The sequence below is a fragment of the Chanos chanos genome, chromosome 3 (assembly GCF_902362185.1).
Source record: "Chanos chanos chromosome 3, fChaCha1.1, whole genome shotgun sequence".
Taxonomy (NCBI): Eukaryota; Metazoa; Chordata; class Actinopteri; order Gonorynchiformes; family Chanidae; genus Chanos; species Chanos chanos.
The window spans coordinates 40,860,385-40,883,433 of record NC_044497.1 but is presented as its reverse complement, the minus strand read 5'-3'; the positions used below and the strand labels follow the sequence as shown (position 1 = coordinate 40,883,433).

The window sequence follows — 23,049 nt, the reverse complement described above, 5'->3', positions numbered from 1 at the left end:
GTACAATTTTTTAGGATACTGGCTTCATGAGTATGTTTATCTAAAAAGTCGTGACCCGTCCTACTAGGTAGTGCTTTGGTCAATGCACCTTTAGACAGTGCGCAATTATTTCCATTTGACGTTGCTACCTGTAACCCTCTTACATTACCACAGCGAGGCAGGATTCAAATAGGTAGAGGCACGCCTCAGCAACTTACTTTGAATGTGAAATACGGTTGAGTATGTGATCGGAGTGAACACTATACTTTCTTTCGAATGGTAGCATAGAACTGACAGTTCAGAAAACGCTCGGTTTGGCGCCGTGACGGTGTTTCTTTAGTTTGGATACTGTGAACTAGTCGTCGAACTCTGTAGGTAAACCGGGCAAACAGTAAATAATCAATAGTTTGTCTCCAGGCCACGCGTCGTCTGGGAAGTTTGCATTTCAGTCATGTCGGAACAAAGGAACATTTAATTTCTTACAATTTCGGCACGTCTATCTTTTTGTCCTCCAGGATCTGCTTTTTCTACTTCAAGGTAAATTGTTCTCCCATAAGTCTCTAAAGTTCTCTCTCTCTTTCTCTCTCCCCCTCTCTTTCTCTCTCCCTCCCTCCCTGTGTGTGTGAGAGATCGAGATGATACCGTAATTATTTTCAGTACACTTATCTCACCTGTATGTTTGACTTGGCTGATTTGCTTAACTTGCGTGATGCTAATAATTTAATACTCAGCTTCCGACTACTTGTAGAAACATTTTATAAACGCCAGTTTTCCTTCTCGCGTTTTCCTAGATCTTGGGGGAGATACGGGAACAAATGCTATTTCTTCAAGCTAAGGGGCAGGGGGAAAAAATACTTCCCTTTCGCCCAGCTGTGACAAGAAGATTAAACGTCACATTTAAAGTGACAATAGGTATTTAGGCAGGGCCTGTTTAAGGCAGAAATATTTCCTCAGATAAATTCATTTATCCCAACAGTCTTGTGTATACCACCCTCTCTTCATTTTAAACAAGGATCTTGAAAATGGATATCAGAGAAACTGTCAACTAGTAAATCAGCATTGGAAATTCAATGTGTACGATGACCCTGACTACTTTTTTTTTTCCTAAGGGGATTTGACAACGTTTCTTATAAGGCCACAGTAAACAGACACTATGCTGCAGCAGATTCTAACAGACATGTACATTGAGCCAGAGCTCTTGGCAGAACTAAATGAGGAGCAGAAACAAGTGCTATTCTTTAAGATGAGGGAGGAGCAGGTACGGCGGTGGAAAGAGAGGGAGGCCAGATTGGAGAAGGAGGAGACAGCAGTACGCAAACCCAAGAAAGGTAAAATTTTGACCTCTGCACCTTTTTTTACACATTAGTGCCCAGTATTTAGGCTGAATCAGGGTGATTTCCATTTTCTGTTCTAACAGACAAAACAAAATTTGGATAGAGCTCCACATGAGCCCACTTCAAATATGTACAATGCTTGGAGTCAGAATGGTTTAAGGCGGTTATGTAAACCATCAGTTGTTGAAAAATACAATAGGAAATCTGATTGCATTTATGGTTTCTATGTGCTCCTTTCAGCTGGTGGTAAGACTGTGTCGTGGATGCAGGGGTCAGACAATGATGTATGGGTGTGGGTGATGGGAGAACACCCAAATGACAAGTCCTATGATCAAATCTGTGATGAGATCATGGCAGAGAGAGCAGCACTCCAAGCCCAAAGAGAGGCAGAGGAGCTAAGGTCTGTTAAACATTGTCAACTCTCCAAATCCCAAGATGTATTACAGGGCCTCTTAATGAAAGCACAGTGGCTTGACTAAAAGTTACATTTTTAAAGGAAAACTTTCACTGGAATGCAGTACAGAACCAAGTCTAATATTTATCTGTTAAACTGAGGATGCGTAAGACTCCATTTTCTTAGACTTATCCAACAGCTAGTTCTCTTCATTACTTGCTTCAGACCTCTGGAAAACAGGAACTGATTGATTGTAAGCAAATTAATAAATACACAGAGTTGATTAGTTAATAGTAACTTTAATTCTCTCCTTTCCCTGTTCAGATGTCAACTGTGCTAAACAATGGGAAGCCACAAACCATGTAGTAACAAAGCATGTACTGTATGTAGCAGTTGCCAGATGTTTTTTTTCACTAGTATGGTGTGACATGTTGCACAAGGTCTGGATTGGAAAACGTATTCTAACTGTTATTGGAACATGAGTTCTGTAGGCCAGTGTCCCATGTTAAGACGTGTTAATATCTGTGTGTGCTATGATTCAGTATGATATGTTCCGCTTGCTTAGCTCCTTTCAAAATGCAGTGAAAAAGTGGCCTTGCACTAGGACCAGACTTAATCAGCGCTTTGTTCTGCTACCCAGGTTCCTCAAATAATTATTTCCTTGTTTCCCCATGGCCAGACATTGACAAGGCCACTCCCTGAGTTGTGTATGCACTTTTTCCATGATGTTATCTCAGATCTCCTTCTCCTGTCTCTGATATCACTGCAATAGAGTATTGTTCCAGACCCTAAGATATATGGCCCTCTTTTTTTATTATTTGTCATATTCATGAGGTAATGTCAAATTATTTTATCAGTCCTAACTGACTTGTCAACAAAAGCGAATGTCTACTTAAAGCATTTCAGTTATGCAGCTTAGTATACTAGTACATCAGCATATTAGTAGAGACTGTTTTTACTTTAGATGCACCGAAAGCACCCTGCAGGAGATGGCTGAATGTCTTTGAAACAATGTCTCTGCATTCTACTTTTTCTTTCTGTTTAATGTTTTCCTGGTTTTTTATTTGCCTTGATGAATGTGTCACACAGGTAGGCTATACATAATTACTTAGTGTATTATAATTCAGCTGCTCCTGTAAGTTTTTGCGTCTCATGCTCTTTTGATACAGTGGCTACGCTGTCCTAAAGCTAAAATAACAGCAGCAAAGACACAGCAATTTTAAACATACAGTGTCCATCTATGACTCATGTAAGGCTGAAAAGCTTTGTATTGTTGGACTGATGTTGATGGACACTGCAGTCATGCTTTCATTTTCATCAACCACACAGGCTGTGTTACAGGTGTGGAGAATGGGCCTCTGGAAGCTGCAGCACAGCATTCTTTTACCTCGTTAGGAAGGCCTTTAGCACACCTTTTCTCAGCTAATTCAACTACTATGTTACTTTTTAACATCAGCCTGAATGAGTCTTGAGCAGTGAAAAAGGGCCTGTTCCTAGACGCACTGATCTTGTCTGCCTGATGGTTGTATGTAGGGCTAAGAAGGAAGCTGAGCTGGAGAAGCGGTTCTCCTCCATATATCTGGACCCAGAGGTGCTGGCATTGACAGATGAAGAGCAGAGACAAGAAAAGGCCAGGCAAGAGCAGGCCCAGAAGGAGGCAGAGAGACAGGAGCAGGAGCGTCAGGAACAGCTGAGGCTGGACCAGGAGAGGCAGGAGAGAGCGAAGCAGGAACAGGCAAGACAAGAGGAGCAGAAGCAGGAGCAGGCCCGACAAGCTGCCGCCCTTGAGGAACTCAAGGTATGTAAAAGTACAACACCTCACGTTTCCAGGATTACTACACTTGACCTCATTCTCATTTCCTGTGTCTGCTGGATCATGTCCACAATGTCTCTGATTATTTGTAAATGAAAAGGAGTTAGCAGTACACCTAGAAAATGGATAATTATATCGAAAATACAAAGTATGTACACATCAGGAGGAAGTTTGTAATCACAGAAGCATGACTTAACTTGGACACAGTAAATGTCAGTTTTCAACATTTCAACAAAATTCAGATTACTTTATATAATGGTGTATCTCACTAAACAGATGTACCTTTTTGTACATGTTAGGTCTCAAAATATCCTCTTTTTCCCACAGTCTCTTTTTAGCCATTCTAAGTACAAATCTGAACTTTAGTATTGGTGGTCACCCTCAACAGTAGAATGCTCAAGTTCCAATACTCATGAAAGTAACATTCATAAAGAGCTATACTATACACTATAGCACCAGTCCATTTGTTGTTGGTTAATTTATCAATGGATTTAAATCAAGTGTGGTTGTAATTATGTCAGGTCTTTCAAAGGTTAAATATAGCAGTATGACTTCAGTGTCAACATTTTTATCAACAAGAAACACTTCAGTGGAACTTCACCAGGAAATAGGTTCAGTTTCCTAAGATTTATCATTATACAATTGCATACACTACCATCATTAGAGGATTCCTTGCACTTAGATCCTAAGAGCCTTTTTCTTATTAAGCTGTGCAGAACAGTATTTTAACAATGGTGAAATATACCTTGGATATCTGAATTGGTTCTTAACTTGTACAATGCACTCTGTGCCAGAAACATGAACACTGTCAACATATTGTTTGCAGATGTGTAATCAGGGGTTTATTTGTATGTGGCTATGCTTAATCTAATTTTCTTTTTCTTTTAGCATGATACTTATTTGTTATTAGGGTTTCAAGAACCAACAGGGTGTGGGCATTCTATTGTTATGCCCTACTGATAGTGTGCTGCCTTTGCAGATATGCCACAGGGATTTTAGATCTGTTGAATGTACTCTTTCACACCACAACTGCTTCAGATCCACAGTTTTCAAAGTGGTGTATTAGTCATATTTAGCTTGCAAAGGTCCAAGATTGTCTGACTGGACCACGATTGTCAGACTGTGAATGGAAGTCATACATTTTAGAATGGATCACTCACACAGTTTTCATGAGTTCATGAACACATAAATAAATAATACGCTTCACATTAAATAGCAGCAAGGGGACTGATATAAAGGGTGAGTGCTTTGGCAACATTCTCCCTCAAATGCAACACCCACATAAGATTTTCCTTACTGCCGGTAGCTAATTTTACAGTGCCTCGGTAAAAAGGAAATGTGTGTCAAATCAGAATAATAATTGACCACTACCAAATAGTACACCAAGTATCTGATAAACTAAGTGAATCCTTCCACGTCTCCACACACCAGAGAAGAGAGGCCGAGGAGAGACGTAAGGCAGAGGAGGAGCTGCGTAGGCTGGAGGAAGAACGAGCCCGGCAGATCTACATGGACCTGAAAAAGGTGCAAAACCATGAGAAGGAGGACAAGGAGTGGCAGGAGACATGTAAGAGAGACACACTTATTCACCGTAGTCCTTATGGTCTCGCTGGGTGTAAAAACAAAATGTATTAATGGTAATAGAAAAGAGGAAGAATGGTCATTTGTAACACTTCGTGCTACGCCGTAAATACCGCATGCAGCAAATTCTGCATGACTCTGTTGGTCACGTTCAAAACAGGTGAGAAGATGAGTTCATTCACTGACCTGTGCACAGTTTTGTGTATCACAAATTGTGTCTCAGGATTCCTCATGGATATACCTACCAATATTCTAATAAGATTTCCACTGACAGGGACACAAGCTCTAGCTAATGGTCAGATTAGGATCCTTATTTTTGTTTTGTAGGGACACTTTTCTTTGGCATCTTTTTACACATTAAAACGCATAACTGTTACAATCCAAAATGTATACTCTTAGGTTCAACTTCAAAATCCTCAACTGTGTTTGAAGGAATTTAAGCAATTTAAAATGTGTCAGAGGGCGCTGAAGTTATGTCATGACCTCAGCCATGTAATATTCTAGAAAATACAATTTCAGTGGAGTCAAATACAGATTAATATTTAACTGTGCTCTTGGAGGGAATATTGCAACTGACCTTCATTAACAAAAAAAAAAAAAAGAAAAAAAAGATGTGATGTCATTTTGAGGGGATATTTCAGTGTTGACTTGAGCATAGTATTGAGCAGCAAGAACAAAAATGTTTGTTACCCATGAATGTCATACTCCAAAGGTGAGAATATATCCCTAATACTCTTTCGACAATTCCCAGTGGTAGTCTAAAATCTTGAAGTCCTCTGAGAGTATGTGGTTGAACGAGCTTATAATAAATCCTCAGTGATTTGGTTTACGCTTTGTGTGTTTCAGTGCGAAAATCAAAGGTTGCTGACTTGCGGAGAAGGTCACTGGCCAAGCAGACAAGAGAGGATCACAAGAGAAGGTCACTAAAGGCTTTAGAGTCTGGCCGTGTTGCTGCTATGACTAAGGCCTTTGGAGGAGAAAAGCCAACTGCTCCACCCAAGCCCAAACCCAGGAACCTCACACTTACCAGTGATTTAATTCAGTGAGTCAGGAACCATGCATAAAACATCTCCTCTCACTACTTGTGTATTTTATATGTGTAATGTTTTGTTTGACTGATCTCACCAAAGACAAAAAATCGTGAATCTGAGTCCATTTGAATAATCAGCTGATCTGTATTACTACAGGAAGAGCCAGTTTAGCCAGCTGACTGCTTGGAACCAAGGAAGAAGAGAGTTCAAAATGATATAGCAATATAACAAACAATAACATGCAATAGCTGATGTTCGATTATTAGTGTCTTGCATTTTATACTCATTTTAGTTCGATCAAAGTTTGCATTTACATTTGACTCCTTTTTCAGGTAGATCCATGATAGGAGAGGCATTTGGGAACTTTTTGTCACAGCGCTGATATTTAAGGTGGCTGAAATTTGAGAGACAGTAACTTCTCTCTTTTTGACCCAGCCGTTGTTGTGACAGACCAGCTGAAAATTATGTAGCTGATGTCACAGGACTTTACAGTCAGACAAAGCAACATGCAACCCTGAGCTTTTTGAAGCTTTTGAGCTTAAACGCATGAATGCACCTCACCAGCCAACCTGCTTTTGTATGTAATGATTGACAGGAAGCCAGGTGTGTGCCGTTCATTGTCAACCTCCAGCAGAGAACAAATCATATGTTGGTTCCGGGATGAGCAGTTGCCCTTAAGAGCTGGATTCCAGAAGGACCAGAGTCGTATAGCACCCTGGTTCCATGGTGAGAAGAAACTTTTCCTGAATGTTTGGTCTGATAAATTTTCAAACAGTAAATTTCCAGGTCACCCACTTTTCAGTTTCCTGAGCCAGTTTACCCTTTTCTTTCTCTTTCTTTTGGGCCTCTGCTGCCACCTGGTGTTCACCATTTTTTGTTTTACAGTTTGGGTAAATTTACAAACAGTGAACTTCCGACTCGTCCACTTGTCAGTTTCCTGAACCATTTTCTCTTTTCTTTCTTTTGGGCCTCTGCTGCCACCTGTTGTTCACTATTTTTGGTTTTACAGTTCAAGTAATCTTCACTTAGGAGGAATTTTCCATTCATAGTATAAACTACTCCCTTTGTAGGAATTATTACACGAGAGGAAGCTGAGACCCTTCTGAGTGAAAAAGGTCCTGGGCATTTCCTGGTCCGTGTCAGTGAGAAGATCAGGGGATATGTCATTTCTTATCGGTGTCAAGACGGATTTAAGCACTTCCTCATTGACGCCACAGAAAACTGTTACATGCTGCTTGGAGACCAGCTAAAATTCGCAACACTGGCGGAACTGGTAGAATACCATGAGGTATTTTGTTTATTGATTTTTTTCAAATATAACGGCAAAGATATGCTCAGTAAAAACCCTGATTATCTTGCTTTAATCTCCAATCAGCTGCCTCTTACAGTTTCTGCTTAAGACACTCTCATTAACTTAAATGAGCTGTTCTGCATTCGCTAAAGGAGTCTGAGATGAACAGCTTTTCATAAGCAATCCTAGTCTTTGCCTACTGACACTTTGAAAATGTACAGGTAACAGCCAAAGTAAAGGAAACACCTCAGTTGAAGAGAGATACAAAGTAAACTCAAATCAAGTGCTGTCACACAGGTCTGATTCCTGAGATAATAAAGCTGTTTACATTCCATAATGCACACAGTCTTGTATATAAATGCTGGGAAGTTAAAGTCTCTCACTTGTGCTTATTATGGCCAGAGAAATGCATGTCATAGACTGTTTTAAAGGGATGATTTTTAGGGCACATGGCAGGAGCTTTATTTGTGAGGCCTGCGCATCTTGGCCATACCTCATGATTTATAGTGGCTAAGGCAATTGTGGCATGAAGGTCAGAGGGGAAAAACATTGCTGGTTAGGGTCTGCATGTGCATGGCATAGCATAGGTGGTGTAGTGGAAAATGACACCACACCCCAGTGCTGAGGTACCATGTTCACATCTTTACTGTTACTACCAGCTGGGTTGGGCATCACCAAGAAAACAATTGGCTGTGGTACAGTAAGGTCAAATGGAGAGAGTAGACTCCATATAACCAGTGACACCTAGTGCCAGTGGGGTGAAGTGCACAGTTGTAAGCAATTCCACAGAAGTATTGTGGACCTTAACACACACACTTGCACTTTGGCAGATGAAAAGTAGAGGATGTATCAGAGAGTACATCCTGTAAGATTGCTGCAGGGGTCATACAGAAAGTGGGACTTGAGAGTACAGAGAATTGGACATGCCAAAAGCCTGGACAAGACATGGTGGAAACTGCAGGTGAAAATGCCCTACCATTAGCCATGATGTCTGTTGGCTCAAAATGTAAGGCAATACAGTTGAGAACCTCTGAATCTCAGTTGTTTTTATTACATTGAAAAATGCATGTGTACTGGTAAAATGGTGCAAAGGCAGTGGTCTTCTGAACCTTTGAAGAAAAGTGATGTCTCTAGTTTGATGTCAAGAAATGGACTACCGCATGTGAGGCAGCCACAAAAAGAAGCCCATAGGCCAGAGAGCTTGTTTACCTATTTATTTATTCATTTTATATTTTATTCATAAGGGACCATGTACAATATTAAACATAAATGTTACCATTTGATGCATTGTACCAGAGTTAGCCTAAGGCTAATTTTCATCTGCAGTCCCCTGGCAGGTCACAATTGAAATTTCCACTCGCAGAGAAAGCTGACCGCCCAAAGGCAGTGCAATGAAATGTTACAATACAGTTTGTTATGAACTGCTATTCTTGTGTTTTCTGTGCTGGAGGGTTCTGGTGGCTCTGGTTTAGTGTAAGATAGATTCTGCTTACTTACTATAGATGCACTTGGAGGGCAAGGTAAATGATAGTAAAGACAAATCTATTCTGTGTTTACGTTGAAGACGTATTTCTATCCCAATGTGCGTCTGAGTATGACAGTACCCGTATGTGCAGGGCGGGAGTGGTCAGCAATTGGTATGATGAGCATAAAAATAATGTAAAATGTACCTGTTTAAGTCCCTAGATCTCAAACCACTTTAACACTTATGGGAAACAGCTAATGAAGGGATTTATTTCAGTGTTTTGTCTACTTTGGCAGTTGCAAGTATATTATGTCCTCTAATGAAAATGTCTTAAAACAAATTCATAAAAGAAAGGAGCTTAGAAAGGACGATAATGCAACGTGCCTATACCGAGGACATGTATATGCATCATTACTGACTGAAGAAATCATAGTGAGACCATTGTAGGAGTGCCTGCCTCTTACACGTCTATTCTTTTTCCACTAGGAGGAACCCATCACCTCATTAGGAGGGGAGTGTCTGCGGCATGCATGTGGACAGAAGCAAGGCTGTGTGGACTATGCTGATCTCTTCACCTAAGCCACAGGCCTGAGAGAGGCACTGAGGACCAGAGCAAAGTGATAGCAGGGGAGAGGCTCTTTATAGCAGACACTACACTACACATACCATGGGTTTATGCTCTGACGACACAGGCTAGGGTGCACATCTAATGGACAAATAACTTTACTGCTGAAACATTTATTTGATAATGCCCAGTAGTGAATTCGATTAAGGATTGAGACTTGTTATGGACTGGAATGCAAATGTCTGTGATTTTAAACCCAATTATGCTCCACCAAATACTGCATCGGGCATCTATTAAAAAAAAAAAAATCATGGAAAATGGAAATTTGAACCTTTTTTTGGAACATTCTCTTAATGCTTATTTATCAAATTATCTCGGATGTCTTTAATGAGGAATGAAATCAAAGAGTGATCCCAGATCACCAGTATCTCTTTCCCTGACCCTGGCCCACCTCAGGTTAACAATATCCATACTGTAACAAGCACTTCAACCTCACTGGGGCAACTTCTTTTACGTGCATTTATTACTAATATACTATGAAGTGTAATGCTCAGGTTGGATATTGTATAGCGTGCGATCTGGGGAGTCGTTAAGAAGCGCTGCCCTGAAATGCATTAATAAGCATTTGCTGAGCAAGGTCTCTGGAGATTCAGACAGACTAATGGGCATTAATGTATTTCTCTATTTGTTCTGTACAGGGGACTAAACTGTGGAAGAATAAAAAAAAAACATATTAATGAACCATTGTCATGTTTATTAACAGGAACTCCAATCATGGAATATTATGCACCAACACTTAAAGCCAGTTATGTGACAGTGAATTGACTGACTTTGTGAGAAACAAATGCAAAAATGCGGGGCTGACATCCACCTTCAAAGCTGGTTTTTCAAGTTTTAGTTTTTCTGATCGCAGAAAAAAAAAGGGAGAAGTTAACATTATTTAAAAAGCAAGATGCCTTAACAAATGCATCAGATAGATTCCAGGTTTGGGCTCCTTTCAGTGTAACACTGTGCAAACTTAAGACCTGGGGAAAACAACACCAGTTCTTTTCATAATTCCCTAAGCTCACCAAATTCATAACTGTATGTCTTCTTTAAATATCAGCATCGCCAGAGTTTTAAAGAAGAATATGGCTAATGTTGTAAAATACAGGATACATTCCAAGGGCAGCACAAACATCTCTGTCACAGTTCTTTTGGATGGGTTGCCCATTACCCATATATAGACAATAAAAATCCCTTTATCCTTCCCTTCAATGGTTGGTCATTTGCATGGCTTTGCACAATGTAAGGTTTGGTTCAGTTAGGCCTTATTACAAATGACTTCACACTACCTGTTGTTCCTAATGCACCAACATCATAATTGGCATAGGAAATACTGAAGTACTTTCATTCACAGGCATACAGTTTAGAACCATCTTGTTAGCAGTGTAAGGCAATCGCCTTTTAGAGGTCCAAAAGAGCAGATTCTTCACACAGAAAGTGCATCCAAAACAGGAGCCACAAATGCACTGACTGTTCTCATCCTACAGTTTCAGTGCATTTCATTTGCGTCATGGCTTTGAACTGTAAAACAGGAGAGACTCATTCAAAACACCCACATTTTGTATCCACAGTAAAGGGTACTCACTGGTGGATAGGTTACGCCATCATCAACTAAATGATAAAGGTCCCACTGAGGATGTGTGAAAATATCCCTTATGTTTTCTCTCCATGTAATTTTAGTTGTAATTGCTCAAGCTCCATTTTGTGTCATCAAAATAGAAAACTAAAAAAAAAAAAAAAAAAAAAGAAACTAAAACTAAAAAAAAAAAAAAATTAACAACAACAAAATAATAAATATCTAAAAATGGGAGAAAATAAAAAGTGTCTCTTAAAAAGTATGTTCACCCATGAGAGCAGATATGGACATGACGTTCACATGGGAGGTAAAATGAGTGTGCATTCATGCCTCAGGTTTCAACTGTCATGACTCTCTGCTGACTCACATACCAATTTAAAAAAAAAAAAAAAAACCTCTTCACTTTCTTATCCATCATCTCTGAGGGGAAGCTTAATGGCTTTTATCTCTAAATGTTTTTAAATGATGAATATCACTGAGAGGGACAGATTCAAATGAAACTAATGATGAGTATAAAATCATGGATGGAGCTTGATTGCAATAATTGCCCTCAGGGATATACTCATAAAGAACCTTTCAGCCATTTGAAGGCTGCAGATGTATCATCCTCCCTCCCAAAAGACAGATGAATTGAGTGACAAGTGAGTCATGGAGTAGGACAAGGAGAGGGAGAAATAGAAGAGAGAGCTGGAGTCTACATGAAAAACTGCCCCAGCAGGTTGGCTACTCCTAGCACGATGAGGAAGCTATGGAAGAACATAGACGGCCATCGCAATTCACCCCGCCTCTTCAGAGACAGCATGTGGATGACAGAGGGAAAAACAAACACCAGCGCCAGGCCACATGTTGCTCCAGAATACCTGCAGGAAAGACAGAGTTAACAATGTAGCCCATCTCTGATGTCACAGTTGCGCAAGACATGACAATATGTGCTGGCCTCTGCCGCCCCCCCCCCCCTTTTTTTTGTTTGTTTTCAAAAAATATTAAGCGAACGACCTAAGTTAATTCACCAGACACATTATATCAGCATCATAAGTTAAAGTACACTCTGTACTATGAACTCTGAAACTGAAAGATAAATTGGTGTAGAGGGGAGAGTTAGAGTGGTTTTAACTCTCCGTAGTCCATACAATTGACTGCAATGAGCAGCAGTTACACATTGAGTCTGGACATGCTCCTCAGCAGAGTCTCACCTTATGATGGAGCCAATGTTAGGATAGAACTTGGCCATGAGCACACCAGCCCCAACAATGGTGATATTCAGAACCAAGACATGAAAAAAACTGTGAAAAAAAAAATTGTTATTATTGAGTGTGGAGCAACAAAATGAAACTGGTACTCAGAGTTACATATATATATATATATATATATATATATATAATTATTATTATTATTATTTATATATATATATTTACATAGCTATGTTTATAATAAGATTTTGAAATCTGAGGATGCTTTTCATAATTTCATAAGAAGATACCTAAACATGACATTTGTTGTCAAAGGACTATGTTAACCTTACTTCATTCAATGGATGATGTTTTTCATTGAGGAGGTCCATATTCTGAGGAAGCAATCTTACTACCTGAGCTGAAATTAGTGTGACTGAGGGCTCACCTGGGATACTGCTTGCCAAAAATCTGTCCCATAATTTGAACCCGTACAAGGTAACCCAACAGAGGGTACACTGTGGTCATCTGGAACAGCAGACACAAGCGGGCGAAAAACACTAATATATCATTGCTGGGGAAGTTATCCAAGAAGTTCTGCAGAAGAGCAGAGAAAAGAGAAATTTTTTTATTAAACAGTACACAGCACGCATTCAACTTCATAAGAAGATAGAACATGGAGATCTACTAGTTTTCAAAAACATACTCTCAAATATATTCTCAAATAAACTCATCCTCAGAAACTTCAGACAATAAACTCTCATTACAATATCAAAGAAAATTGGCACCAGGCACTAGATAAGGTTAAAATCCAGAAGAAGGTATCATGGAGTTTAATGGATTACAGGAGGTGAGACATTTTTCGAAACAAATGTAAAGCACTCACTGGTTCGATGCAGTCTTTTGACAGCGGTGGGGATGGGAAGGCTGCAAAAATCAGTACTCCTACATACAGGTATGTCATTCCCACAAGCAGGTAAGCCACAGACAAGTCCCGTACCTGCAATCACATTAACTGTCCTACAACATGTTTCGACTCTAGACGTTTTGATGTGTCTGTCAAAATACGTGACCTTTGTCAAGAGAATGATTTGTGTGCCAAAAAATATTAAGAGGATCAAAATTAGCAATCTTAAAACCACACAAACACACACACACACACAAACACTCACAGGCAGCAGCACATTTTGCATTATCTGAGTAAACTGATGAGTAGCAAAGAGACACGACACCAAGATTTGGACTCAAGTAAAAAATGATGTGAAAGAGGATAGGCTTAGAGCTTAATAGCAATCCCCAGCTAACTGCAGGAAACCACAACATGGACGGAAAAGGATAGAGACTGGCTGACAACAGCATTTTTTCTGCATATGTCTACAAATTTCCAGAGAACACAGTTTAACCATAATGACTCAGTACACCGTTTGACAGCGTCACACTGCATAATTCATCCAGGGATTTGCTTTATTGATGCTCAAATGGCCACATCACTCTTCTAATCCTGTATGAGGGTGATGTATTAAATATAAAATGAAAATGAGAGGATGGGGGTCACTCACATTGTTGTTCTGGTTCCTGTTGCTCTTCATGAGAGTGATAACACAGTTATGAATAAAGAAAGCCAAAGTGAGAACTCCTGTCAGCTGGGGAAACAGCAGCCTGAATTCTACACCAGATAGAGACAAAACCAGACATAAATGAGTTGTAAACAATCAATTCGTACTAAACATCCTAGAGAGTGTACCAGAGGTAACCATGTAGAACCAAAACTACAAACAACCCTTTTACAGGTTTCACAAATCTTGTCTATGCATGTTGAAGCTCCACAAAACAAAGTGCTTTGGCAGAGTGAGACAGCTGAATGAAAGGCAAGTGCTGTCATGAAACAAGCTCATTAAGATGTTGCACACAGATGAAGAATCCTCTAAGCAAGGCTGTACTATACCTGGAAGAAACAACTTAGTGGAATCAAACCAGTGGAACTCAAGGTGAAAACCCAATCGAATCGCTTTCAGAGTGACCAAGAAGATAAGGTAGACCACAGATATAGTGCCTGGAAAACAAAGGAAAGTACTTCTTACACAGTAGTTTCATCATCTAGGCTACTTTACCACTCATAGCTAAACCTAGACAAGTAAACAAACATCAGGAAGCCCTTCAGACAATCAATGAGTGTCATGTAAGATAAGATTCAGCACTGTTTCTTACATGCTTTACATGTCTGTTCTTGGCCAACACTGACAAGCCTGATTAACTGATGACTCAGGGCCTTGATCAGGAGAGCCACTACTCGGGGGTCGGGCAAGAATTTTTTTGTTTGTTTGCGTGGTTGAGATTTATGGGCTATGTAATGGCTGTTCGGGGCTTTGTTATAACGGGTATTTGGGACTTGTGACCAAATGGACTGGACCCCTCTGTAATATCATGAGGAAGTTTAGACTTTATGACACCTACCAATACCTTTGGTTCTACAAATATGTACAATGATTGGTCTTCAGCTGAATAACTATATTAGTTAATCAACATTTACATTACACTTATTCATTCAGTAGATACTTTTATCCAGAATGTGAATTATTAAAGATGCAGAACACAAATCACGCATGTAGCCATGAAGGAGCTGTCTGTGGCATGGGTGCCACTGCTAAGCTAAGTATTAGACCAGATACATGTACAAGAAAAATTGGAGGAAACTAGGAGAGTGAACCACAAACAAATACAATTGGGTCTATAGCATTCCACACCATGGCAGACCTTACGGCAGGCCTGAGATATCTGAGTCGGTGCTAGCTTACCAAGAAAGGTAAACCTGGCGAAGAAAGACGCAGAACGGAAGTTGAGCAGCGGCAGCAGCAGGACAATGAGGTAGAAAGGGATGGTGTTGGTCTTACTCCACCAGTGATCAAACACTGCTTGGTCTGTGCTGTTTTCGGTCACATAGAACAAACTGATGCTGATGCTGCTGGTATTGTCTGGGTCAGTGTTTGGATATGGACAGATCACTGGAGGACAAGAAGGGTGTAAGAGACAACAAATTTATTCATTTCAGTGATTGTTCATCAGCACCATCAGGTTGGAATACCCTCACCAAAACATAGGAGATCTAAGGATGCTCACCTCGGTCTGTTCCGTTTGTGCCATACTCTGAATCAGATGTGCTGACATTGTGAACATAGTCTGGACAGAAGAGAGGAATGTTATGTGATAATGTGACATCATAACTCCATCTATGAGGCTAATGTACATCGTGCATGCATCTATGCTACAAAAATCAATAACACGGTTAACAATTGATGAAATATATTTCAAATTCACAAGTATTTGGACATATTGCTCACTTCGTATGTATATGTTATGGCATTAATAGCATTAGAAAATCTGGCCCTGTATGAGACATAGAGCAGTTCTGTAAACAAAGCCTTCTTACTGTAGATAAATTTGCCCGTGTTGAACAGGAAGTTGGACATGAGGACCCAGTAGACCACCATTGCACCAATCAATGAGACCATGGAAAAAATCAGGCTTGACCACTGTCCAAATGCCCCAAAGTAATGTCTACACACATCTGGAAACTCCCAATCTGAAGTATCAATTCGCTCTGTTAAAAATATAAGATGCTATCATTAAATACCATCAACGTGTTTCTGTGTGTAGCTTGCGTGTACTGAGGGGTAAACAGCTCTGTAATGACACATGCTTGTTTGTCAGGCTGTGAAAAGTAGCACGTACATGCAAAAGGAACCCTGTTTATACTGGCACGTGATGGTTTGAGCTCAGTTCTATTTCTAACTGCATGACGATACACAATTTAACTTATGTAAAGATAAGTTCCCATAAAGCTTTTTAGTGTTATCACTTTATCTGAGACATAATGTTTGATGGTGTGTTCAGGATGAAATAAACTGTGGGGAGAGAACCTCGAGTTTTTTTTTTTTAACTATTTCTAGAAGTTACAGTCAGGTTAGCTGATTGATTCGCTCTGTTCTGTGTTAAAGACAAAGTTTCCTGTATGTGATGATGGATGAACGAAAGATCTTACCTATGGACTTGGGGGACCTGAGTACTCTATAACAGCAGTAGAGTGTCAAAAAACCCATAAAAATTAGGATGATGATCCCCAGTGTGAAGCCAGCCTGGCATATAGAAAAACAAACAAATAAAAACAACTACTGTGTTAAATCAATCAAGAAAGGTGTGGTTACAACTCATTTGAAATTTTCAGCATTTTAAGATACTTTAGGGTTTGATGACAAAGTAAGAAAGCAAAAATAAATCAGTTAATTGTGATTTCAGAAAAATTCAAATCAAACACACCTGCTTTATTCCCCATGGTATGCTCAGTATAGAAGTTCCCATCATTGTATTCCATATGGCAAAACTAGACAAACAAAAGATGTATTCTTTAAATGTAGAACAAAGATTGAATTCACATTTCATGTGTGTAAACATGCATCCTTTGAAGCATATTCAGGGCTTGATGTCAAATACTGAACTTTGATTTGCTGATATACACTTCACTGCGTGTTGTGAAGAGTGGGTGTACCTACATAGTGACTATGCTTGGGTTCTTGCCATCCCCTTTTTGCACTTTAAAGGCAGTTCCCAATGGACTATAAACATAGATTTCCTCAGGAGGGGGGATCACATGGTCTGGGGGAGCCTAGTGAAGATAAAGGCAATTAAAAAAAAAAAAAAAAAAGAAAGGAAGAAAGGGGAAAAAAAGAAAAAAAACATCATCACACAGCAAGCCCAATAATCAATCTAATCAATGCCACACTACAACTGGTCTGACATAATTTGAATAGAGCACATAGCTAACTTTTCTCCTTTTATATATAACATACCTAAAAACAACTGTCATTATAAATGCACAAACCAAAAAGGCCCGTTCAGAAAAAATAATGGTTCAATTTGTGCCAGATCAAGGAAAGCCACAATCTCATGCTTTCATACTTTGATACTTCCATACTTTGTGCGTATACAAGAAAAGAGAAGCTAGTTTTTGACATGTTTCCTACTGCATCCCCATTTTTGTAAGGTCCAAAACCCTCTGATCGGCTGTGGAAGTTTATAGAATCAGCTGTGCTTGTAGAGTGGAGTAAGACAATGTAAACATCCCATCTTTATTTCCATTTGCTGATCTTTAGATTGCAACACATCTTGATTTATAATAGTCTTTCCTTTTATGTTTATCTTGAACAAGCAATAGTCTTAGACCGGGCAAAGTCACGCCTCAACTGATGTCGTCCTCGGATGAAATGAGCTTTCAAGCTTAAGTTACCTTAACAAACTCTATCTAAACTTTACAGATGTGAAAGAAAAGATAAACATTGAAATCCAAAACAAATTGACACGCCATTTGAAGCTGAAAACCTAATTCTGACATTGTGACCACTTTCTGACACAGACAATGCCTGTAAAGAACTGAGGGAGGACAAACTGGGCCTTTGGAAATCTGTGAAATATTGTAAAGCTAAAGGATTCTCTCTGGATCTCAGCTCCAGAAAGAAGCCATTGACTAATTTCTGTAAGCTTAACTGATTCAATTCTCTACAAACTATGTGACAGCTATGAAAATAACTACAAAAGAGGTACAGAGCAGGTGCATGGGGGCAACTGGGACAAGGAAAAATGTGAAAGGGATCAGGTTCTATTTTGAAGTTTGTGGTATGGATGTAACAGAAGGCAGAGAGGGTAGTTGGCGTACCAGTAGCCTGTCAGATGAACCTGTGAGGCGGCTATAGTAGTGCACTCTGCTGCTCAGCACAGAGGCTTCAGCAGACACCCTCTCCTGAGCATCCTCCTCGACAATGTTCCTTGGCTCCACATGAAAAGGCCTGTTACACACAGCAAAGAGGATCCAGATCAGGACAGCTGTCTCAGAAATGAAGAATTATTGATTTTCCTTATTAAAGATCCTTTTGATTTGATCACTCCTTGTGTGAGCAAAGGAGAAGTTTCGGAAAAGACTCAGTGAGAGCCTGGATTGGAATCTGCAATACAGCTGGGCAGGAATAAGCATGTCATTACTAAGATGTCACAAAAATGCCACATCAACAACACATTCTTGGCTCTTCATGCTTCTTCATTTTTGATCTACTAAAACAGAACCGGCTTATATGGAAACATCCCCCTTAATAGCCTTACCGTTTAGTCAGTGTTTGTGAAATACCAAACTGGATTAATTCAGAATGACTTGTTAGTGATGTGGTCTCAAATGTTTATTGCTAAGGCAGTGATGACGACGTTTCAAAGAAAACCACTATCAACCAACTGTTAATTACTGAACATTGGAGGTCATGTGACATCAGCTGCTTGCTAAAACTGTGATAAGAGTAATGCAGGAACACCCCTGCCTCGGTCCTGAGTGTTGTCCATTAAATCCATGACTCTTTGGAAAATTAAATCCTGACGGCAGATAACATGAACATTACCTTAGTGCTAATGAGATCTGTCAGTAATTGGCCTAGCCAGCATTTATGACCATATCGCATTTAATGATAAATCTGTGGACAAATGAGTTATTGCACAGTTCAAATGTAAATAATATCCAAGTATGCAGTGACCACAAAGGCCGACATAAAAATGAAGACAGAATTCTCTTGGACTTCTCTAGGACTGTACCTTCTTTGCTTGGTATCCACTGAGTCTGTTTGGTCTGTGTAGTATTCTCCACCTCGTACTGAGCTGAGTAGTGGTTTACAATCATCTTCCATGTTCTTCAGCTGTGGATCAGTATGTCACTTCAAATTCATTACCTGTACCAAGGAAGAGTTGGCAAACTCATGACACAGTCACAGAGCCTTTGACTAATTGCCCAAAACTCATTTTTGCAAAGAATATCAAATCTGTATATGGCTAAAAAAATACTAATTTCAGCCTCCAGATGCAAAAAAATAAAACTGGGTCAAAATGTAAGAACCTGACAAATGCGGAGCTTTGCTGGTAGAGATAAGCCAAGATTTAGGTCTATACACTTCTCGTCTTAATGGATGAGCGCCTAAACTCAGTTTGAAAACCTTGTTGTTCTGACCTCCTCTTAGAATCAAAGCAGGGACTTGAAAAGAGCCTTCTTCCAAGCACCGGCACATGACTAATAGTGTAAGGGGGAGTCTGGTCAGCTCACATCCTAACTCTAACTGTGACCTTACTTTACAAGAGTATAAAACAGAGCCAGCCAAATTCTTGTCTCAGGAGTGATATGGAAATTATCATTCACAACACCTCTACAGTCAGAGTGCACGTGTTTCATGAATACCTGCACAGTGCAGTCATTAACAGAGAACAGCCAAGTGTGTCTTAAGTTCATCATCCAAACAGTAGCTAAGAGTACAGCTAGACTAACACACTTGTTTATGTGTGGGTCCTATAAAGTACAGATATCATAAATGAGATGTGGAGCAACACACTAAAAGCAAATTAAGCCTAGTCAACAATGACACACACATATGAGAAAACAAATAAACCCTCAAAGGAAAGTCTGTCTAATGTAAGAAGATTAGCATACTTTAAGTAAGTATAAGCCTATTTTGGAAAATATATGAACATATTACAGAAAATAATTCAAAAAAGTATTCAAAGAAAACAAATGGTTTACAGTTACTTTGCCCCGTCATTTCGTTGTTACGTATACCTTATGCCCAGAGTTCTGACAGGATTTTCAGAGAATAAAGACTACATGTCTTAGAACCTCACTATCCAATCACAGTCGCTGAACTTAAACTTTATTGGGTCCAAATTGTGAGAGTCACATGACAGGATGAATGCTTCAGTTTGATTGACTCAACATTTATGTAACATTAAAGTAGCGGAACTATAGGTGTAGTATTACGTAGAATTTGAGAGCTGACTACACAATAATAGAAAACACATCGACACAATACAAATCTGCACGTGCACATGCTTCAAAAAAAAGATTAACAGTCATGTGCAGTTTTCCACAAGATGCCTTCAGGAAGTTAAAATTTACCGGTCAAGAGCAGTTGTCTGTGGAGAGGGTCAACAAGCAAAAGAAATCTGCTTTGTAATCCGGTTTAAAAATCAATCCATGGCTAGCAAAAGATCTGAAAACTATTCATTTCACATCAGTACCATAGGACCCCCTGTCTCGGCTCTAGACTTTGAGGTCATATAGGTTTCTACAGCTTGTGAGCTAAATTACACAGCCTAAGGGCACAAAGTCTAAATCTGTGACAGACAGTGTCTGCAGTTTATTAAGAGCGCAGGTTTCACATAATAATGGTGCTTGAAACAAACATTACTCGATGTGACTATCAACGTCCAAAGCAGTTAACCCCCGACAACGAGGAACCCAAAATAAACAATGCCTCGTAAACATGGTGACTAGCCTGCAACCAAGACTGTGCACATTTTTAGTGGACCACCTCTGATTAAATCCTAACTACAACTTCCATTAGCTGTCTATAATGTGACATTATCAGCTATCTACCTGATCCAGCAGATATTTGTACGCTTCGTGTACAGGTACAAGTCACATAAGACAGTCCTGATCCGCGTATCCATCATGCTAAAACATGTCTACTTTTACTCGTTAGTCTCAATTTTCTTATTTTAGATGGACGACAACTTACCGGAGAGGAAGAGCTTAAACTGAGTTTTCAACTGTTTTGAAAGAGGGAGATGAGAAAACACTGCCTGTCTAGAGGACTTGTGGGATTTGTAGTAAATATGATCACTAGGACAATACACGGAAGGGCTTAAACTACAATACCCACAATTCTGCTGCAACATCAACTCCAGCTGCCCGACAAGTACAAGAGAAGTTGTTAATCTGATGTCAGCGGAAAAAGCAGATTTATGTCAGTGTAAAAAAAAAACTCCACTGGAGTCCTCAGTGAGAGGTTTTGTATCTATATCACAAGACAAAATGCTGAATACTTTTTACTTCTGGTATATCTTAGATTACTATAAATTTTAATTGCGCATTTCATAGCACCCATTTCTGTAAACATCTACAAGAGGTCTGACATGTGTTCCATGGCTAATCAATTGCAAAATCAAAGGGTTCAGATTTCAAACCAGTTCTTGCTCATGGACTCCAAATTTTTGGCAGCGTAAATACATTTACATGTTTAAATATATTTACAGCTGTGATGATGTGGTAAAACGTACCAGTGCTGTTATACCGGTGTGTGTGTACACACACACACATATATATATATGTATGTGTGTGTGTATATATATATATATATATATATATATATGTGTGTGTGTGTGTGTGTACACACACACCGGTATAACAGCACTGGTACGTTTTACCATATATATTTATATATTCGCTGGTTGAATGCCTTTTATCCAATCAAATTCCTCGGCCGGAAATAACCGTTTAAAATTTGAATTTGACCGTAATCGCAGCTGCTGCAGTTCGCTCATGGGTCGAAGCTGTCCCGTGGGCTGTCAGTTTAATAGGCCTAGTGTACTCAGCTTTTATTTGACATGGAGAGTGCGTTAGCATGCTGACTTTAACTTGTTAGCTATGGTTTGTTAAATTTCCAGAAATACTTTCGTGCACCAAGAATAAGCGGAAGGCAAAATAAATATTCTTAACAACGCCTCTTAAATGAAGCATAAAGGGTTTTTAAATTATACAATTAATTTTAAATGAGCAAGCACCTTGATCAATTTTGCTCACCAGTGAGCACCAGTCATTAATCATTAACCCCCCAAAAGTTCACGCCATCAGAGTGAGGTGAATTATGCTGGCTGTCGCGGTTACAAGAAGGATATCCAACCAGATCTAAAATATTCGATTTTTTTTTTAAGTTTCCCGCCCACTCACTGAAATCCTCAAGTAATCGTCACAATTGTTCTGGTATGTTCTACGATCTAACGTGCAGGGACCACTGTGGCAGGTGATCGTTTGCAGGAATGTTATATTAACGTTATCATGTTGTGTACATTAATTCTCGTAGTTTATATTCAGTCGTTGTGTATCATTTAATGACAAATTTGTATTTTTGTTGACTTAATTCTTTGCGACGTTAATAATTCGCCATTTGGCAACACACGTTTGATGAGGTAGTTTACCGTTAGGCTTGCTAACGTTGTAACTGGATATACATGCTTTGACCAGTAGTTCAAATTTAATTTGCCGTAGTAACGAAAAGAAGTCTGTTTATTTGGTTTTCAAAATCAGCACGATATGCTCAATACATTCTTGATCAGCGCTTTTGGACAGCGAAAACGTCTCATGAATTTAAATTAGCGGAGGTTAGATAGGATGGCTGACGTTAATTCTGTGACCACGTGCGCTGAGTTGCTCCTATAACACGCGTTTTGATAGATTTCAGTATGGAAGCAAATGTATTTGCGAAATGATGTAGCACTTGTATGTTATGATGTTAATTAGACAACCCTCTTATCAAACGAATGGTACCTAACCATCTGCTGTAGGCCTAGAACCTTAGTAAACTCAGTTGAGGGTACCTGGCCGTTTGCTTAAGGTGGTAGTTTTAAGGCCCCCGCCCCGAGATCCCTTGTAGGGTGTGTCTAGAGTAGGTGCATTGTGTTTGTTAATTTTTTTTTATTTAGGTTAACGCTTGCCTACAACATATCTAATGTGACGAGTTCATGTGGAATCCATATAACACAAGGTTAACCATTCATCAGAGGTGCTAGGTGGGACAACGATCAACCTTGGACGCGCGTGACTTTGCTACTTGTATTCAGTGTCGTAAGGCCCGGTGTAACATAGCCAATCGACTTGAAAAAGTCAATATTGTTTGTATGTTCTTTGGTTTTTTTTGTTTGTTTTTTTTAGATTCAATCACATCGTTTTCCGAA

The 23,049-nt window shown here is 39.5% G+C and overlaps 2 protein-coding genes across 3 annotated transcripts; one reads left to right on the top strand and one right to left on the bottom strand.

Moving 5' to 3' along the window:
- The first annotated feature begins 152 nt into the window (after positions 1 to 152).
- On the top strand, positions 153 to 10,186 carry sh2d4a (SH2 domain containing 4A). 2 transcript variants are annotated; one of them, XM_030769116.1, is made up of 9 exons: positions 153 to 516; positions 1,089 to 1,307; positions 1,554 to 1,713; positions 3,241 to 3,505; positions 4,952 to 5,087; positions 5,948 to 6,143; positions 6,728 to 6,858; positions 7,203 to 7,420; positions 9,375 to 10,186. In XM_030769116.1, the coding sequence occupies exons 2-9, from the start codon at positions 1,133 to 1,135 to the stop codon at positions 9,465 to 9,467; spliced, it is 1,374 nt and encodes a 457-aa protein (XP_030624976.1). In that variant the 5' UTR covers positions 153 to 516; positions 1,089 to 1,132; the 3' UTR covers positions 9,468 to 10,186. The 2 variants fall into 2 exon arrangements, with proteins under 2 accessions (XP_030624976.1, XP_030624977.1); XM_030769117.1 differs by lacking the exon at positions 153 to 516 and adding an exon at positions 817 to 891.
- A 1,562-nt stretch (positions 10,187 to 11,748) lies between these two features.
- slc38a9 (solute carrier family 38 member 9) lies at positions 11,749 to 18,959 on the bottom strand. Its single transcript, XM_030769739.1, has 14 exons — positions 18,868 to 18,959; positions 17,951 to 18,080; positions 16,791 to 16,903; positions 16,558 to 16,621; positions 16,283 to 16,376; positions 15,671 to 15,841; positions 15,361 to 15,420; positions 15,039 to 15,245; positions 14,189 to 14,296; positions 13,803 to 13,909; positions 13,130 to 13,243; positions 12,692 to 12,840; positions 12,268 to 12,357; positions 11,749 to 11,934 (listed from the first exon to the last, which is right to left on the bottom strand). Exons 1-14 carry the CDS (start codon positions 18,957 to 18,959, stop codon positions 11,769 to 11,771), a joined length of 1,665 nt encoding a protein of 554 aa, XP_030625599.1. The 3' UTR covers positions 11,749 to 11,768.
- Between the last annotated feature and the right edge of the window lie 4,090 nt (positions 18,960 to 23,049).

Coding starts and splice junctions, on each gene's coding strand:
- slc38a9 (XM_030769739.1), bottom strand. CDS start 18,959: ATGGAAGATGATTGTAAACCACTACTCAGCTCAGTACGAGGTGGAGAA. Junction 12,841..13,129: donor CAAAAGACTGCATCGAACCA/GTGAGTGCTTTA, acceptor GCTCTTCTGCAG/AACTTCTTGGATAACTTCCC. Junction 11,935..12,267: donor AACATTGGCTCCATCATAAG/GTGAGACTCTGC, acceptor TCTTTCCTGCAG/GTATTCTGGAGCAACATGTG.
- sh2d4a (XM_030769116.1), top strand. CDS start 1,133: ATGCTGCAGCAGATTCTAACAGACATGTACATTGAGCCAGAGCTCTTG. Junction 1,308..1,553: donor AGTACGCAAACCCAAGAAAG/GTAAAATTTTGA, acceptor TGCTCCTTTCAG/CTGGTGGTAAGACTGTGTCG. Junction 3,506..4,951: donor CCGCCCTTGAGGAACTCAAG/GTATGTAAAAGT, acceptor TCCACACACCAG/AGAAGAGAGGCCGAGGAGAG.